Source organism: Stomoxys calcitrans, chromosome 4 (genome assembly GCF_963082655.1).
Source record: "Stomoxys calcitrans chromosome 4, idStoCalc2.1, whole genome shotgun sequence".
In the NCBI taxonomy this organism is placed as follows: domain Eukaryota; kingdom Metazoa; phylum Arthropoda; class Insecta; order Diptera; family Muscidae; genus Stomoxys; species Stomoxys calcitrans.
Genome location: NC_081555.1, coordinates 112,752,083 through 112,772,459, shown reverse-complemented (window position 1 = coordinate 112,772,459; position 20,377 = coordinate 112,752,083). Strand labels below are relative to the sequence as shown.

General features: G+C 35.8%; 2 protein-coding genes across 6 annotated transcripts in view; one reads left to right on the top strand and one right to left on the bottom strand.

The window, feature by feature from the left end:
* Positions 1 to 826: 826 nt before the first annotated feature.
* LOC106081176 (zinc finger protein 525) lies at positions 827 to 18,372 on the top strand. Of its 2 annotated transcripts, XM_059366372.1 has the most exons (5): positions 827 to 1,149; positions 6,715 to 6,856; positions 6,912 to 8,169; positions 8,229 to 8,326; positions 18,232 to 18,372. In XM_059366372.1, the coding sequence occupies exons 2-5, from the start codon at positions 6,734 to 6,736 to the stop codon at positions 18,238 to 18,240; spliced, it is 1,488 nt and encodes a 495-aa protein (XP_059222355.1). In that variant the 5' UTR covers positions 827 to 1,149; positions 6,715 to 6,733; the 3' UTR covers positions 18,241 to 18,372. The 2 variants fall into 2 exon arrangements, with proteins under 2 accessions (XP_059222355.1, XP_013098421.2); XM_013242967.2 differs by lacking the exon at positions 18,232 to 18,372 and having other exon boundaries at positions 8,232 to 8,304.
* Positions 16,735 to 20,377, bottom strand: part of LOC106081175 (transcriptional regulator ovo) — a 124,491-nt gene continuing 120,848 nt past the window's right edge. For all 4 annotated transcript variants that reach the window (XM_013242960.2, XM_013242961.2, XM_013242962.2 and 1 more), the window contains 2 exons: positions 18,210 to 18,761; positions 16,735 to 18,135 (listed from right to left, as the gene is read on the bottom strand). In XM_013242960.2, the coding sequence (XP_013098414.2) occupies positions 17,950 to 18,135; positions 18,210 to 18,761 (738 nt within the window). In that variant the 3' untranslated portion in view covers positions 16,735 to 17,949. The remainder of the gene's footprint in view (positions 18,136 to 18,209; positions 18,762 to 20,377) is intronic.

Here is a 20,377-nt window from a genome sequence, read left to right as displayed (position 1 = left end):
TTATAAACCCAACTCACCTTAAATGTGCAATCAAAACTTTATACATATGTACCTGGAAAAATTACAAAGAAAAAGACTTTAATAATCGTAAAAAGACTTTAATAATTATCAATCTTATTATCCTCACCTTCTGTGATATCGTGCTTCGCACGCGTTCATTCATTAAATCATATGTTAATGTTTCATATATACACCCAAACACACGCCGCTGCCACTGAGTGTGCAGAATCGTTTTGTTTTTATTTTGTAAGTGTTATGTAGTTGTAGTAGTGTATTTATTTTAGCAGACCACTTAGCTCTGTATACATCTGTAAAGGCCGAGAGCAAGCCTTGTCTCATTCATTCCCATTGAATGTTCCACATATCAACCCTATCACATAGCATGTAGCGTATTGTACTACACATATGTATTAGAACAAGACATGTATAGTTCTAAGGTTTAAATGTTAACCATTCGTTAAGCATGTACTGTAATGAAATTGAAAGAAGAAGTCTCAATAAAACATACTTACTTACTTACTTGAAGATTTGGTTTTGAAAATTTTTAAGTGTTTTTTGAAATAACGATGAAATGTATGAAAAGCCAACAGGACTCTTGTGGGGAGCTCTCAGTTGGACGATGTGTTTTTTCTCATTAAATAAAGTCCAATACAGAATGAGCGAGTTGAGTTTTGTTTTTTGGCATTGTGTTGAAAAATGCAACTAATCAGAATAAACGCATCGTCCAACTGAGAGCTCCTCATACGTTTTCAATAATTACTTCATAAACTGTTTTGTTTCGGCATGTCAGCTGTAATACGAATTTTATATACAAAATTCATTTCATATTAATTATTTCATGTGAGCGCCAGGGTTTTGTATACTGTTCCGATAATCAAGTTTATTTACTGAATATATCAGTTTTTGTTTTTTTTTGTGATTATTTTTAAGGAAAGAATTTTTATTATTAGAATTTTTGAAAAGTAAAAAAGTGCATAAAGGTTACCATTATAGCCCATAGTCATATGAAGTAGGAAACTTATGGCTTGAGGAATGGAATAACATTTTAATATCCCATCTTTTGGCGAGAAGAAAAAATGTCTTGGTATAACGATTGAAAAAAATGATTCAAATAAAGAGCGGCATTATTCAGAAGTACCAATTTTGAACGTAAGTACTCAATGTTAACCATTTGATAATCTTATTTAGGTTTCGGTAGAGGTTGCAGAGATATACTTAATCTGAAGTAGTTTTACCATCGGTAGGTAACACTGTTATTTTAAATACTTCTTATGGAAACTGGGGATTCCTGGAGCGCGTTTGCCTTTTTTAGATAGGGAAATGCTGAAGATTTGAAACGTTGACATCAGATCAGGTTATGAACAAAGCTGTCTTCTCTTTCTCGTTGTCTGGACAACTGGAACAGTTTTTGTTGTATTAAAATTTCGGTGGCTTTGTGTGGTTTCAATTACCCTATATTGTTTCGTGGTCACGCGAATTAAAATATCGTATTTTTCGTTGAGATTCCATTGCAGGATATTTTCCGGCTTTAGGTCTTGTTTGATGCTTTCTACACAAAGAATAGTATAGCCAAAAACATTTTAAAGTCTGCAAAAGTGTGTTTTGTTGCTAGAGGCATTGTTACCCGTATCGCGATTTCATTTTCGACCAAGAAAAATCATAAACGGGAGATGTCAAAAGGATCATGGTGCTTTACAACATCCCAACTAGAATAGGTTGTAAAGCACACATCAGAATTTAAACAGGGCTCCTTAAGACAACTTGATTCATAAGTGCAATAGAAAACAAATCAAGTCTTACTTCCCTTATTAAAATTCTACTTATTCAACGATGCCAATAGCAACAAACACAAACATCATTTCCAAAACTCTTTTGTTCTTCGCACGGCGTCGGCATCGTTGGATAAGTTATTGCAGCTATAATGTGTGCGATTTCCAACGAATATTAGGCCAACGTAGTTAAGAGGTTAGCAAGTCCGCCTTTGACGCTGAAAGCCTGGTTTCTAAACCTGGCAAGAACACCATAACAAATGTTTAGCATTGTTGTCCCCTCCTATAGCTGGCGACATCTTTGGGGCACTATGTCGTATAAAAACTTCACGCCAAATAGGTGTCGCACTGCAGCTCACCGTTTGGACTAGGCAATAAAAATGAGCTTGAGATACAACTTAAATAGGACATCACTTTTTGAAATGTAAGAGATTTGCCCCTGTTCCTTAATGGAATTCGAATTCCTATGATCAGAATCTTTTTTCACTGCATATTTTGCAAACATATCTCAGTCCTATCCATTCTTGTCACTGCTTATTTCGTATAGTAACCTCAAATATCCTTTATAATGAAGGTCATTAGGACTGCCCTGGCTAGTCGTCTTTTTCGCTAGCCACAGGCAACCTGTGACCTCACTTCTCTTTACATTTCGCCAAAAGCTTCGACAAGGCGATGTGGGCAATGACATATTTTTCTGTGCGCATTCTTGCAATTTTCAGGTTTGCATTGCCCGTTTATCGTTAAATACCCAAAAATAGGTACTCTTTAATTTGTTGGGTTGTGTCGTGAGCCATCTGGTTGTAAGTTGAGTGGTATCGATACGTTGGCGTCAAACACAGACAACAAGCATTTCAAGCGACTAAATCTGTTGAATACTTCTAGAATCAAGTCTCTTTATGTTTGTTGTGAGAGTGAAAAACGTTTTGTAGACTTGTGGTATTGTATCGTGATAAATATTACTTAAACCAGTTACGCTTGATCCAAAGGGTCTGGGGATCAAACATTTTTGGATAGTCGGTGGTAGGAATAGTTACACCGCCGTCTCTTATATTAATAGAGTGAACAATTTTGTTTAACGATTTGGTTGCAGATTTTGTTATTGTAGCTGTTTTGATTCCTTGCAAAAACAATAATCGGCTAGCGAAATGATCAAACTATTGCCGATGCGATATATGTGGACAAAAGCGTACCATCTTCCGCATATAAACCGATATAGATGAAAGATAGGTAGAGATCAAACAGAGGTATCACATAACCTGGGGGACTCCCTGTCACACTCCAATGGCAGCCGGTTGTACGCACCGGATTGATCCGATGGAACCCTCATCGGCAAGGGCTACCGCCTCAGTGTACGTGTTCGTCTTTTTTTCGTCATGGGAGAGGCACATCCCGGAGTGCCACCTTCGCATGCATCTGGTCCGTGCCGGGATTGAAAAGAACCCCGGACCCTGGTTCCGTTCGGTTTGCCAGAACCGCCTTCATCATCGGTCGGTGTCGGTGAGGTGTAACCGGTGCATGGAGTGGGTACATTTCCGATCTTGCTCTGACCTTACTTCAGTATAGTCCGGGAGTATAGTCCTATTGGCTAAGTCGCAAGGTGCTGTGCGAACATAGCCAGCAGTGGGTCACAAGCGTCGTCGCCTTCTGCGTCCTCGTCGTCGGACTATATGACCCCGCCGACCTCTCCCGTTCGGCAATTTACGCAACGGCAGCATCCCAGCCCAAATATTGCCAGGTCAGTGCCGGAAAGTGTATCGTTTTTGCAGTTAAACTGCAACGGACTGTGGACTTTATGAGTCGGAAGAGCATATTGGTCGCAGCGATCCAGGAAACAAAGCTGTCCAACACCTGCAGCTTGCACAGTTGTCACGGTTACAATGTGCTACGTAAGGATCGCTCAAGGAATGGAGGTGAGGGACTGGCCTTCGTAGGGCAGAGTGATCCTGCTACTGAAGCCTAGAAAGGACCCGAGTTTGGGAGAGTCGTAGAGACCGAAGAGTGCATAGCACAAAAAGTGCTTCGCATGCCATCACCGCAAACATTTGCCGTGGCTTGAATCAGCCTAGGCCATGTGATAGGACGGTCCTCGTGGCACTGGACCTATTGAAGGTATTCGACACGGTCAGCCATGCCAAATTATTTGAGGACATCGCCAACACGTCCCTCCAGCCAGGCCTGAACCATTGGGCCGCGATTTATCTGTGTGGTCGCCAGTCATTTGTGGAATTTAAGGATAAGAAGTCGAAAAACCGTAGAGTGAAACAGGGAGTTCCCCAAGGCGGGGTGATATCTCCGACACTATTTAACCTCTACCTATCCTCCATTCCACCCCCCAAGATGGCATAGAGATCGTATCATATGCGGACGATTATACGATTATGGCATTAGGCTCCCGACCCATTAAGAACATCTGCGACCCATTAAAAACATCTGCAAGAACGACTACCTCAACGAACTTCAGTCATATTTCGCTGCAGGAAATCTGAAGATATCTGCCACCAAATCTTCAACCACATCGAACATTGAACATAATGCGATAATCGATGGAGAAATGATTCCGACCATCAAATATCTGCCACCGTGTCTGCAAAATACTTGGCGTCACATTTGACACCTCTTACACATTCTCCCAACATTTCACAGCAATTTGCGATAAAGTAAAAAAAAACAAGGTCCTCAAGTCACTTGCCTTGTTGACCACGTACAAGGCAATTGGCCGGTCTGTGGTAAGTTTTGCAGCGCCAGTGTGGTCTCGTCAGCTCTGTAGCACGCAGTGGAATAATATTCAGATCTGTCAGAATGCCGCCCTCCGAACTGCGACATGCTGTCTCCTCAGTTTTCATGTGGACCACCTTCATCAGGAGACAAAGATCCTACCAGTGCGAAGACATAACTACATACTGTCTAAGCAATACCTTTTGGGCTGTTACCGCAGAGACCATTCAAATCACCATCTTGTGGATAGATATCCACCACCCAGAAGCCTTAATGTAAAGCGTGAGGTTCAGCGCTACAAGAGAGAACCTCTAGATCAAGCGGCATATCAAGAAGGTCTAGACAACATTCATGCAGACACGGTGGCAGATACGGTAAATAGCTACCCGGTGAATGTAGTCCTTGGAGAACGACCGCCTCCCTTTGCACCTAAAAAATTGACCTCCCCCGGCAAACCGGAGTGGTTCTGTCTCAATTACGTTCCGGCAGATGCAGCCGCTTCAACTCCTATAGAGCAAGGTTTGATTTCGACGTTCAAGATGCATGTCCTGATTCTGACCAGGGACCACACGACACACGTCCACAAACTGCCCAGCCAGACCCACTCGACTCAGACCCAGATCCCTGTGGACGCACCCCATCTTAGTCGCAGAGTTCCCGGATCTGTATACTCAACAGGATCATGCAGACAAAAGATAGAACACAACAAACTGCTACAACAACAACAACTAAAAGCTCAATGGAAAGATCAAGTAGTGGGAGACACCTCAACACTTGGTGTCAGAGATTATAAAATGAGCGCAGAAGATCGAGGCACTTGGAATGCTATTCTACGTTCGGCTAGTGTAACAAATGTTCTGTCATAGCCAATTAAAGCATGTAAATCAAGCAAATTACTTTGCGGCGTTATGTTGACATCGAATAGCTCTTGTCGTGGCAGTTTAAAGCATGACTGGAATTGAAACACTGGTGGCCACCGTAGCGCAGAGGTTGGCATTTCCGCCTATTACGCTGAACGCTTGGGTTCGAATCCTGGCGAGACCATCAGAAAACATTTTCAGCGGTGGTTTTCCCCTCCTAATGCTGGCAACATTTGTGAGGTACTATGCCATGTTAAACTTCTCTTCAAAGAGGTGTCGGCACGCCGTTATCATTGAGCTTAAACTTAAATGGGACTGCACTCATTGATTTGTGAGAAGTTTGCTCTGTTCCTTAATGGAATCTTCATGAACAAATTTTTCAATTTGCATTTGATTGAAATTGATTGATTGATTGAAAGACGACTTGATCTTAGATTCCATTTAGGGGTCGCTTGGGTCAATTCACGGTTTGGTAGGTCTGTACTACATTGAATGTGACCTGTAATGCGAAAACTTTCCTTAAGAACAACATTTGTTTCCATCAGGCCAATACGCTACAGCCGGCTGCATTGTTGTTGTAGTCACATTTAGGTAGCGATCCTCGTCAAGCTCTATAGGTGAGCAATCTCGTTCCGGTCTATTGAACCGATTGCCGCTATAACATCATGGTCATGGGTTATTTTATGGCGCTTAATAACTCGCCTTGTCACATCGAGCAACATAGACACTCAGTATTTAAGCAAGACCTCTCACTGCTGCTCGACCTCTCATTGAGATGCACTCGAAATCGCAATTGTCCGCGACTACAATTGGAGCTACTCCGCATACGAAGCATCCCATTATCCGCAACTTGTGGACGCAACCTCTTGCTCCCAGCTGAGATTCTGAGATGACGATGATCATCAAACAAATCGGAGCTCAAAATTTCAATCCGTGTGGTGCTCATAGCCATTCTTTGAACGACTGCCGTGTAATTTTCCTTTGTGTTAGTTTTGAGGGTAGATATGGGATCCACTGAAGTACTCCAAGCTGCCAAAAACCAATGAAAAATTTTACCCAGCTGGATTATTTATTTTGACCTTAATGAGATGCTCCCAGCTGAGATTCTCGTGATGAAGATGATCACCAAACAAATCGGAGCTCAGGATTTCAATCCGTGTGGTGGTCATAGCCATTCCGCGAACGACTGCCGTATAATTTTCCTTTGTGTTAGTTTTGAGGGTAGATATGGGATCCACTGAAGTACCTCAAGCTGCCAAAAACCAATGAAAAATTTTATCCAACTGGATTATTTACCACCATGAATAACCTCGATAAATCGTCTATTACCATAAATCTATATATATATATATATCTCTCGTTTATTTCAGCTTTTATTTTATTGGAATCATGAACGAAGAAAATATCTGCCGCTTATGTGGAGTTGAGGATTCTGACTACATTCAGATCTACAATAAAGATGGTGTACAGAATGAGGTACATGACATAACTTCTTTATATTTTCATGACGGTGTAAGTTTTAGTCATTTTCCAACATTTTCTATATTAACAACAATTTTTGTCTTAGTTTTTGGACTTGGATAAAGGAAATCATCTGAAAGCCATATGTTTAAGGTGCTGGGATCGTATCTATCAATTTCATTCTTATCGAGAATTTGTTTTGGAATCACAATTCGAAATAATCGAAAAGTTACACAAACATGAGATATCAAAATCAGTAAACCATAACCATAAACTCCCTTCGCCATCCCCACACGAATTTAATGCCAACGAAAATGAAGGCAAAAGTCAAGAGGTTCAAACAAATTTTATGGCTGCTTCTAATAAGTTAACAGAAGAAATAGAAGTTTATGATATTTCGGATGAAGAGACATATGATATCTCAGATGAAGAGGCATATATTTCTGATGAATCTCAGAGGGATCTGAAATCGGAAGATTCTAGGATAACCCCTATGTCAATTTTGCCTAAACCAAAAACAGATGACAACCATAAAAATACAACGCACGAGTATAATAAAGTTCAACTACGCCCAAGAGTACATAAGCACATCAAGGAAGTAAACACTCCAGAAAGGGAGTTGGCAGAAGAGTCACCCAAAGTCGTCACCCCAATGACGATTTTACCTTATAATAAAAATCAACTACGTCCAAGGGCACATCTGCAAAGAAAACAAAAATACACTCCAGAAAGAAAGCTAAATGAAGAGTTACCTACCACGAATAGACATATCAGGAAAAATAAAAAGAGAAAAATCGTTCATGTTGATATCAACAAAAAGAGAACTCCCGAGGAATCTGATGCACACATAAGTCAATGGCTACCAAATTTAGAATGTGTAGAATGTCATGATACATTCTTGACATTCACGCTATTGAAAGATCATTTTCGCGAGCAGCATGCAGGTAAGGAGTTCTATATTATCTGTTGTTACCGCAAATTTGCCTATCGATGCCTGGTTGAGGAACATGTAAATTTACATATGGATCCGGAAGCTTACAAGTGCATGAAATGTGGTAAAAGCTTTTCAAGTCGTGCTAATTTATGCAGCCACAGGCATGACTTATGCAGTCCCCTTGACCTGCCTAAAAATCGTCCAAGAAAGACCAACAAAGCTATTGATGACACCATAGCCGCGTGGAAACCGAATCTTGAGTGTTCCGTTTGTTTTGAGACTTTCGATACATTTACCTTGTTGCGGCTACACTTTCGACAGCGCCATAAACAAAAGCATTTCTATGTAGAATGTTGTGAGAGAAAATTCGCTTTTCGTCACCTTTTAGAGGAGCATGTACGAGTGCATCTGGATCCTGATATTTTTAAATGTAAGAAATGTAAAATTATCTTTTATAAACAATATGATTTAAATTCTCACAAATGCCAGCAGAAATAAAACAAAATTCGAATGCAGTTGTAAACCAAAAAAGAAAAACTACCATTTACCCATCCAGCAAAAACACTCATTACCAAATAACCAGAAAGGTAAGCTCATTCAAAAACTAATAATCAGGAACCGCACGATACACGTCACCTGTTTAACTGCCCAGCCAGACCCTCTCGACTCAGACCCAGATCCCTGTGTACGCACCCCATCTTAGTCACAGAGTTCCTGGGTCTTGACACTCAACAGAATCAAGCAGACGAAAGATAGAACACAACAAACTGCTACAACAACGACAACTACTACTACTTATTTTTTGGCATGGTTTCTAATTCCTTTTACAGGGCGATGTCCAAGGAGGACTTCTGTTAGGCTGTGCTGGGTCACGGGCCATCAAGAGATAGCGGGGAACCATCGCTGTTAAGCGCAGAACGTGCTATGGCACTAGTAAACCCTTCCCGTGCAAGCTTCTTGATAGGCTGGAAGCTCACTTTGATGACAGCGCATGTGAGGCTTGGTCTGGTACTGAGGGTCGCAGGGTGCGTCTTTCAGTCAGAGGCATTCGCGGTTCTGAAGGCATTGAAGACGATTTCGATGCAGGAGCGGCGGATCGTTCGGACTATCACGATATGCATATTTGGGCCGTTAGGTAGCTCTGGCTTCGGATAAGAGTGTGCGAAGATACAAGGAGCTATAATGAACCATGGGGACTTCTGTTAGGCTGTGCTGGGTCACGGGCCATCAAGAGATAGCGGGAAACCACCGATGTTAAGCGCAGAACGTGCTATGGCACTAGTAAACCCTACCCGTGCAAGCTTCTTGGTAGGCTGGACGCTCTCTTTGATGACCGCGCATGTGAGGCTTGGTCTGGTACTGAGGGTTGCAGGGTGCCAAAAGCCCGCTGGCCGAGTATTTTACGAAATAGGAGTTCAGAATGTCAATTTGAATTCTGACTTGTCATAGCAACTTCAGGACTTTGGCGTCACCCTGGACACAGGAAGAGACGAGGAGTTGAAAACTGTCGAAAACCTGCTGGTTCACTGCCCCGCAATTGCGATAATAATAGGTGAAAACTAGAGCTGGCAAAATAACGATATTTTATTTTTTGTCTGAATATCGATTGATATTTTTCCGATTGATACAATCGGCAAAGTTAAATTTTTTTGCAAAATTTAACAAAAATAAGCGATTTGGCAATGAATGTATCCTATAAGATACATTGCGCCTATAGAGGGCTTAATTTTCATCCGATTGGGCTACATTTGGTGCAGTGATTTCTCTCAGGACTTCCAAATGACTTGGTTTTATTCGGTCTTTGTATTGATATTGCTACTGCCCAAATCGGACTCCTGATTTTTACATCTCTTTTTCGTTTAAAATATAGGTGATGGGAAATTAACGATAGTATCGATACTGTTGATATTTATTTTTAGAAATATCGAATTTTGTGATTATCCATAGTTTGCCAGCTCAAGTGAAAAGCTCTTCTCGTGCCTGGATTTCATCAAGGCTCGTAGACGCCGTCATTGGCATGCTGTGGGGTACCGTTAAGTAAGGATCTAGTCCCTTTGATCACAGTCACCGTGACGGATTTGAAAAAATGCGTTCGGTTATTGAACCGTTAATTAATTGAGTATCCCGAAAATGAAAAACCCAAAGGAAGAGAGCCACTCGACGTAACTGTGGACTCTGACACAACACAACTTGCCATGGACGAAGTTACAAATGTCATCCACAGTACCAAGCCGTCCAAGGTACTGGGCCCAAACGCAATCTTTACACTGATGGTGAAGAACTTGGATGTATGGGGAGACCAGTACATCGTGTTGAAATAGTGGGAGCAATACAATGGGTTCATATATTTATCTTCTGCCAAGCTATACTGTCTGCGATATCACGATATAAGGAATAAACCTTCCACTCTTTGTCGCCTTAGACTGTGCACAATTTTTTATGATTTTTTGGTGCTTTCTCATTAAGTTGACCAGGGCCTAATTCTCCCATCCGCTATCGAGCAAGATTTTGTTCGAAGATTAATTCCGTTCCGTAAGTACATCTGGATCATGGCTTACGATCGTAATTTGTCAAAAAGTTATCGATTTCGGGGAAGAAAACTCGATATGTCGACCATATTTTGCCATCTCAAATGTAAACTACTAAAAAAATAAATAAAACTCGTTCTCAACAACATGCAATTGTTTCTATAACGATATGTTAAGGGTTTACACTATTTACTGCTGTTTTATGTGAAAGATGGCAATAAAAATGTGTGGATTACGTCGCCTCTAGCACGGTCATCGGTGCTTGATTGATGTTCGCTTTTCGGGCAGGCACAAGGAGAACAACAGCAAAAGTACAATTGGATAAAGTCAGAAACTTTTCCTAAACAAAATATCCCACTGCCTTAAATTTAGTTGTTAAATGATACAACTTTTGATTTGGTCATGTTTGGAGATAATTTGCCATGGCGAAACAATTAGAGGTGGTCTCATTTGTACAACAAACACAAATGATATGGTACAATCTGCCATCTTGTCATCAATCTGATCGTACTTTTGCCAACTAACGCAAACAAATTTGTGTGCGTGTGTGAATACGAGTGCGTACATGAGCAGAGAATATGCGAGAAAGAAGATAACAACAAAGAACAACATAACAATAACAACAAACCTGGCCAGTTGTTAATGGCTTTTGGCGTGGACCACCCTTTTAAATCCGCCTTGATAATTTGCTTTGCCGAATTAGGCTTAAGCACAAGATAATTTTTGTCCAATTTTAAGGACCAAAAATGTGAATATATTAAAATAATTGTTTTATTTTATGAAATAAATACTTCGATGTCCTATTTTTAGCATAGTTCCTTGAAAATAGACTCTAATTTGTTATTTACGATAGGTAAATTGCTGCGGGAAAACTCGCACAATTCTGTTCGAATAGAATTAATCGATAACGGATGCCAAAAAATGAGAAACTCGATCGTAATAAATCTATTGGGGATGCGAGAATTAGGCCCCAGCATTATTTGTTGTTATCTAATTTATTTTAAATTGTGCAAAAATAGTAAATAAATCATTATTTATAAAAATAGACAAAAAAGAAGAAAAACACAACTAAAAATTTACGTTTTTGCATTCTTATGTATGTAAATAAATGCATAAACAATCAATAGAAATAGAAATCGATGACAATACTGCTTCGAATATTATTTTGAACAAACGAAACTCGATATCGAAAAAAAATTTACAATTCGATTGAAAAATCTCCAAATCGAATGCCGTGATTAGGCCCCATATCCCTCTGGACGCACCTCAACTTTGTCGCAGAGTTCCCAGATTTAAATATTTAACAGAGCCCAGAAACGAATGGATGAAAGACAACACATTGCTACAACAACATCTAACAATCTTTCCGCAAAGGTGTTTTTATAAGGTGGCCACATCAGCGAATTGCTTCATTAAAGCATCTTTTTTGGGAACTTGATATGTCCAAATTTGTTAACAGGGTGAAGAAAATTCAATTCGTCGTGACATTTCTAATTTTCCAGAAATTTGCTTCTTCGACCAAGCAGAAAGTTTACTAAATTTTTTGAGTGTCAAGCAAAAAAAAAAAATTAAAAAATATTTAAAACTCCTATTAGCTCCAGACAAAACCATAAAGATGGCAGGTTTAAACATTTTTTACTAGGATGTAGCGGTTAACTATCTACCAATAACTACCAAGAATGAATTTAACTTCCACTGTAGACCAGGGTAGTTCTAGCTCAATTCCAATGGGGCTGGGATTGATTCCAACATCATAGACGTTTGTCTCTATTATAACCGGGGACCACACATCACATATGCCAAATGCATGACTCTCTGGTGGACGTGAGGATTCCTCCTGAATTGAGTTCAAACGATGTTGATGGGCAGAATGATTAGCGTACCACTAGCAAAGGAGTGACTAGAGCTCAAGGACGGTTTTTGTAACCCTTTTTGGGGCTCTTGGATAATTGTGGGATTTTCAGCTCATTCGAAAAGAAAGAGGCTAAACTTTGTTGGCTACCCCCATTATTGTGATTTATGTTGGCTCCTTATCGTCTTCATTCTAATACCTGGCATTGTACCGCCGTAAATTTTGTCTTTTTTCTTCAGCACTTTTTTAATCAATTTCGGGGGCGACTGAAGCTGATAGCGATTGAGGTTGTTAGAAGCGTACCTAGATAATGGTATGCATCTAACAACATGAAACCTAAGTTTAAGAACCAAGACAGCAGCAAACACAAAAATCAATTTATAAATATTTGTTTTGAAGTTTAAATTTTTTAGAAGGCGAATTCAAAAATTATTTGACTTATCAAATTCCATCAGCTGTGCTGATGCGGCCACCTTATTAAATACGCCTTGTTCTCCGCAATAGGAACTTGCCTTGCCAACTCTGATAGACTCTAACATCACAAGTTTTAGAAATAAAACACACGTCGAAGTCTTTTTTTTTTAAATATTCCTCATTTTTAAACATTTTATTTGAATTTCAATTCATTCAGCAGTATATGCGTTAAATTCACAACAACTGTTGATTTTCTAAACTACAATAAAAATAAAACTAAAATGTATTTCATTTTTCTTCATGTTGTGTTCTTGTTTTTCTTTCTTTTCTAAACTAAATTGTGGAGAACTTAACAAAAATTAAGGAGTGGAAGAGATTTATATGGACAGTAGATGTTAAGAGACAATTTCGACTTACGTTCTACAAACTCAAAGATAGGCTCGGGACGAAGGAGGGAAGAATGAGAAGGAGTAAAACTAAAACTTAAAGAAATAACTTTTGCAAGTTTGTAAATCCAGATTCTGTAAAATACTAAACATATGGGAAAGTAAACTAGAAGAAAACTTAAAAATAATATTAGAGGAAAATTGAAACTACTAAAACTACATGGTAGTAAAAAAAAAACATCTAAGCATAACACTTGTATGAGGGAGGGGGGAATAGTTTTGAAATATTCGAAAATTAAGATGAAATAAATTAAGGCATAATTTTTTTATATCATAGATAATATCAAAATAAGTATACGTGTTATATTACTTGGTTTGTTGATATGGGTTAAAGAAAGTTTGGTAAAGGTTGGTGGGGGTGGGGGAAGGGTTGACGGGTTCACAACTTAAGCTTAATTTGTTTTTGTTTTTCCATGTTAAAAATTAAAACCATCACCATTGTTGATTGCACAATAAAACCCGATGATTATAATCAAACTAAATCATAATATAACTCCAAAGAGAGTGGGAGAGAGATTCCATCATGGTTCCCGAGAGAGAAGAAATTTCTACAAATCTTCTTTTAACATTTCCCACCGGGGCTTTGGATGTCTTACGTTACAAATCTAAAGAAAAATCTTTGCTTTAACATATTTAGGGAAAAGATTTCTCTTTAGATTTTCTGTATGTGTGTCTTGTGTGTATCGTGAGTCTATTATATTTTGCTGTTTATAAACAAAAAAAAAATGTTTAACGTTAAATGTCTTTGCAAATAAAGCTGTTTTCTTCTATTCTTTTTATATGCATATATATATATATGTGTTTATGTACGTATGTTAATGCAAACTATTCAAAAAAATATATAATCAGTTCTATAAAATTGTTTTTTTATGTATAACAAAAGAAGGAGAAGAGAGTAGTAGAAGAAAAAAAAATGAATTATAAAAAGAAACATCATCATTAATTAGACTATACATATTAAAAATTATTTTTGTTTTTATTTTTCTCTCTTTGCTGGAGGTTAATTTTTATCATTTATGAACAGCAAAATGTAAAAAAAAGTGAAAAATTAAAACTAATATTTGTTGTTTTTTTTTGCTTTTTTAATAATGAAAATTACTTTTAATAATAATTAAAATGTATGGTAATATATATAGATATTTTTCCCTTAGATATAGTTTATAAGCTAACAATATATATGTATATAAATTATAAAAGCGATAATATTATTTGTTAAGGCCTCTTGTGAATGTTGTTTTTTTTAAGAAATTAAAAATTTAAAATTTCTTACAAACATAATTTTAACTTTTTGTTACATGATTTATTCTTTACTTTTGTAGGTGGAGTTAATTGCTTTATTGTTTGATTAGATTAGATTTCTTGGTATTTTTTTTAATTATCAAATAAAATTTATGGAAAACAAAAAATAATTCATTTTAAATAAAATTCATTGAAAACTTCAATTCAATATTCTGATCAAATGTGTAAAGATTTCAAAGTTGTAAGCCAATAAAAATAGCACATTTTGAATAAAATGTGAGTTATTAATTCAAAGAGTTTTTTTTAATATATGTATATATATATATAGACGGGTTGAAAGTCAAAATAAAATTATTTGGTGGGATCTCTTATACTTATATATACACAAGTTAATAGTACTGCATTTTAGTATTATTCTCTCACGGCAAATAGTGATGCTGCCATTTAAAACCTAAGAGAAAATCAAATATCGAATGTTGCGTTTCACTCTCACAAAAGCTTGTTTGAACTGCAGAGCAACTACAAGTGCTAGCAACAACATTATTTATTTAGTTTTTCTGTTATAGTTGTGTTGAACGATCACAACAGTCGCTCTGAATGAAAAAAACATCGTTGTGGTAGTAAACCTAACTACTCGATTTTGTACTGCTCTTTTATTTTAGACAGCAGAGCATAGGCTAAATCAATACGAAATGGGAGAATGATACCAATTAGTACAGCCATTAACATAACACTTTTTTGAAGCAGAACACTTGTTTAAAGTGCTTTTGCATTGTTGTTGTTGTTTTTAGATTGTAACAGGAAGCCCTAGCATACATTGTGTAGCTATTAGAAATGAGTTATAAAATATTTAAAAGAGCAAAATACAAAAAACCCAAAACTTTATACTCTGCACCATTTAAGGTGCATTCATTACCAATTTTTGTAACGCTTACATTTACAACTCGGTGACTTCAAAAGTGCATAAACAAATACATACATATTAGAAGTTTGCAAAAGCTCACTCGCAAGAGCAAGCGATTCTCTTTTTTTATTTGTTTGCTGGTAGTAGTGTATTTTAATCTCCCTACTCAACGGATGAATGTTGAGAGCGCAAAAAATGTTAAGACGTGTGTGTGTGAGAGTGTGATCATACACAAATGACAACATAACAAGCCAGCGAGTTAAAACACTGCAGTTTTGGGCAGACCTCTATGAGGTATAATATGATATATATGCAAGATGAGTAAATAGTAATGAAATGAATTGAAACCCGAAATGTAAGTTAAAAGTAGACCCAACTAGGGTAAACAAGACTAGGCTAGGTTTAATATATATGCTACCAAATAAAGTAGATTGTCTTGAAAATTAGCCACTTTTGGCCCATTATCATATCCCATTTAGAAAACCTATAAAGGAGCTGTAAAAACAAAATTTCAAGGAAATTTTCTCTTAAGACAAAATTTCCAGGAAATTTTCTCTAAAGACAGAATTTCCAGGAAATTTTCTCTAAAGACAAAATTTTCATGAAATTTTCTTTAAAGACAAAATTTCTATGAAATTTTCTCTAAAGACAAAATTTCCATAAAATTTTCTATAAATACAATATATCCATGAAAAACAAAATATGCATGAAATTTTATCTAAAAAAAACTATTTTCTGATGGACGTAGGCTTTGGGATTGATGATTTACCGGATCATAAGATTAAGCAGAGCAATTTCTGACTAAGGAATGCTTGTGACATTTACCATGTGATAAAATTCGCCATATTCAAAGATCTTATGCAGAATGGACAATAAAATATACATATTACTGGCCATTCTTATGGGAATATATTAATTGTATGTATGTATAAAGTCTTTTGAATGATTCTATGGTATCTTTGTTGGGATCTTTCGGCATTTTTCTTCGTTGTTCTTGGTGCTGATCTTTTGTTTCTACGATCAGTTTTCCTTACTACTAAAATTACTGATATTACGTACCGCTAAAACGATTTTGGTATCGGTGTACTGACCGATTCGAAGTTATTCATGTGGAGACAATTGATTCGTTCGAATTAGTGTCAACACCATTTACCAGCCACAAAAAATGGATAAAATCACTAGTTTGGTACCGGTTTGAGCTTTGTAGTGAATAAATTCAATTTCATTTCATTTGTGGTCAATTGAAACATTTTTTAAAATATTATCAATCATTAGATGGTCATGTTAGTTGATTGTGCTGCTCGCTTGGCAAGTTTTCTGATTTCGCACAATGAACCTGTGTACTGCTCAGTTCAACGTTATCTACAAGGGGATAAATGACCCTAGAACACGAGTTGTAAACATATGACATAGGTATGTAAGCAGCATTATTTAAAAGACTTAAACATAAGCCCAAGGGCTTAGAAATAGAGTGCACATGAGAACTCAATAGTGATTTAAAGTATTTGAAGTTAGGTACAATATTGAAATTAAAGTGGGGAAAATCCTCCATTAGTTAAACGATAATTAGAAATCTGAAAAAAAAATCTTAGATCTTTTGGAACTCACCAAGTTTAACAATGGTTTTGGTTTTCATTTTATTTCTTGCCAGCTGACATATATACTTCTTCTCCTTAGCTCCACAATGTATGGACAGTTCACGATGTTACATCTAACTTTTGTTTTTTTTTTTAGCATATTATGATAAGCATTTCAACATGTGTTCTACTTATTTGGTTGCTTACAACTTAAAAAATTAGAAAATGGAAAATTGGTTGTAAAACTAAATTCATTAAAAAAAAGAAATCAAGTAAGAAATAAATATAAATTCTTAAAAATACACCAGTAGATAAGAATTGGGGGAAAATACTTTGTACAAGTTACGGCTAAGGATAGATAAAATATAACAAAGTCTGTCAAAAAAGACCCATTAAGGGGATAATAATGAAATTTGTTGAGAGAATTGGAGGTGTTGGATATTATACACCAAACATTTCTATAAAATGTTTCGCTCATCAGAACTTTGAAAATCATAAAACTATCCTTAACCGAGGCAAAAAGATGTTAAGTTACATAATTATAATAAAAATATTTACATTTTACATAACAAAAATACATAATCAATTAACTAAAAATGTTTAAAAAATAAAGTGTGGTATGCGTGTGTGTTTTGGGAAAAAACTTTATAAGTTTCATTATCATGGTTTTGTTTTTTTTTTCACAAAATTAAAGCAGCATTTGTTGAGAGGATTTAAATGTAAGAAACTTATATCGAAAATATAAATGTAAAAATATTAAAATATTTATACAAAAAGAAGAACTTAAAAAAATTAAGGATTTTTCATCTTAGTTTCTCTCAAATGACTTTAAACTCTTTACATCTAACAAATAAAAATAATAAATAAAAAGAAGAAACCCCAAAACGGTATTTTTCGCTTTCTCAAAGTAATATGAAATAAAATTCAAAATCAACCGTTTTGGTGCTATCAACATGATTTGCTCAGCAAAAGAAAAAAAAAAATTAAATAAAAAAAGATTGATTGGGAAAAACAAAATAAAGTTTCATGTTTTTAGTTTAAAGCATTATCAAAGGGAAGAGAAATGTAATAAGCTAGTGCGTTTACGTTATTTAAGGCTTGTAAAAATAATCTCTGATTTTTTTAAGGCAGTTTTTGGAAAACTTGGTTTTGTTGGTTGTAAGACACAAAGAATAGTTTTCTTTTGTTCTTTGATTTAACATTTTGTTGTATATCTCATGGAAGTGTTTTGATGTTGCTTCTTACTACTATTAATTATGCACCGGCATAGGCAGTTGTCCCAGTAAATTATTGGCAAATTGTGAATTGTTAAATTTGAAATGTCGTTTATCGTAGAACTTTAATAAAGCCGGCGAGTATGGATGATTTTCTTTTAAGTGTATATAATGAACCTCGGGTTCACAAGTGGTGTGTCCGCATTCCTCACAAACATACATCTGAAGAAAAAGAAACAACATCGAACAAAACTTTAAATAATTATTTTTTTTAAACAACATTTTCTTTAACTTACCTTTGTTCTTCTTTCTTTGTAGGCATATTGATGCTGCATACTATGCACTTTAAGGCAATGCGATTCCAGAGAACATCTTTGTGTAAAGCTCTTCTCACACAAGTTACACTTGTAGGGTCTAACTCCCGTATGGGTACGCGTGTGTCGTTTCAAATCAAATGTATCATTGAAACCCTTACCACAGAATGTACACAAATAACGTTTTATTTCGGAATGACATTTCATGTGACGATTCAACAGTCGCTTCAATGTGAAGGATTTTAAGCATATGCGACAAACGAAATTTGATGGTTCTTGGACATTGTTTTCATTATTGTTCATGCCAGAGATGACTCCATTTCCATTGCTGCTGCTGCAGCTGCTATTACTGTTGCCACCAATGCTACCATTCATAGATGTATCGGATATCAGTGGCTTTTTCATATCATCTACACAGTCAATGCTGCGTATGCGATGGTGATGATGGCCATGCGAATTTTCAATGGCTAAGGGATTTTTAATGCCATGACCGCCGTTGACAAATTCCAATTGTACTTCTGGTGGTAAGCCCAACTGTTAAAAAAAATAAATAAATAAAAAATTAAAATACGTAAATTAAAAACTGAAAAACAAAGAAATGATTTTGAAAATCTTAAAATCTAGAAATTATAGAAAAAAAAAAAATAGAAAATAAACATTTTGCAGACGTTTTGAAAGGGTAGCATTTTAATTATCTGCGGCCCTAGCAGTCAAATCGTTTCATGGAATTTCGGTAACGTACAAAAACCATGCTGTTAGACCTTAACATTTGACATATTTAAGTATATTAAACTGCAATGCCCACGCGGCTTGAAAGAAGCACTCCCAAACACAGAAGACGGATTCTTCGAAGGAAAGATCAAGTGGATAAAGACAAGATATGGAAACAATTTTTTTCTACAGTTTGTAAGTACCCACGCAAATAGTCGGAGCCAAAATGCTTTGTAAATATCAAATAATTCCTTGCTGCGCAACAAAAAGAAAATACTCCCAACAGCACCCAGCACGGGATAGCTGAGACCACCACACAGGCTGGAACATTGAAGTCCGATCTGTTTGTTTTTTGCTGTCACGAGAATCTTAGCTGCGAGCTACCGGGCGCGCCTACAGCTTGTGAACAATGCAATGCTCCATACAGAGTAGCTATAACGGCAGTTGCGGACAATCACCGGTATCGAGCGGAGTCTCAACAACAACTCCTAAGAGCATAGTTTCAGCCAAGAAGACGTGCCTTTTCCAGTGATTCGTTGATGAGAAAAGGCGTGTGTGCAGTTTGACAGATCCTACTAATGAGTTTGCTTGTGGTGACAGACGAAATCGCGATCTGGGAAACTTTCTACCAACCTTTAAAAATTTCTTTTTTTATTTTTACACACACACAGAATCCTACTTCTGCAGTCAGGCAACATTCGATTGTATGAACATAAAATAACAGAAATCGCGATCCACCATACCAGTCAGTGTTTTGAACAACAACACACACATGCCTAAATTTTAGGGTATTTTCTATGCTATTCTTGAATAGAAAGCATTGAATATGGTTTCGAGCTAGAATATGTTCGAAAAATTACGGAAAATTTTGAAAAATCAAAATAAAAGAGCGCAAACAGACAAAAAAAAAAAATAAAAAGAAAAATAAAAAATAAATAATAAAATAAAATAAAAAAAAAAAATAATAAAATATACAAAAAAAATAATAAAATATACAAAAAAAAAATAATAAAATATACAAAAAAAAATAATAAAATATACAAAAAAATAATAAAAAAATAATAAAATAACAAAACAAATAATAAAAAATAAAATCAAAATAATAAAATAAAATAAAATAAAAATAATGAAAAAAAATAAATAAAATAAAAATAATGAAAAAAAAAAAAATAAAATAAAAATAATAAATAATAAAAAATTAAAAAAAAATAAATAAATAAAAAAAAATTAAATAAATAAAAAAATTAAATAATTAAAAAAATTAAATAAATAAAAAATTAAAAATTAAATAAATAAAAAATTAAATAAATAAAAAATTAAAAATTAAATAAATAAAAAATTAAATAAATAAAAAATTAAATAAATAAAAAATTAAATAAATAAAAAATTAAAAAAAAATAAATAAAAAAAAATAAATAAAAAAAAATAAATAAAAAAAA

What these genes read in the sequence shown, in the direction of transcription:
- LOC106081176 (XM_059366372.1), top strand. Translation starts at nt 6,734, where the DNA reads ATGAACGAAGAAAATATCTGCCGCTTATGTGGAGTTGAGGATTCTGAC. An exon ending in CTTTATATTTTCATGACGGT is followed by an intron (nt 6,857 to 6,911) that starts GTAAGTTTTAGT and finishes TTTTTGTCTTAG; the next exon opens with TTTTTGGACTTGGATAAAGG. An exon ending in GGATCCTGATATTTTTAAAT is followed by an intron (nt 8,170 to 8,228) that starts GTAAGAAATGTA and finishes CACAAATGCCAG; the next exon opens with CAGAAATAAAACAAAATTCG.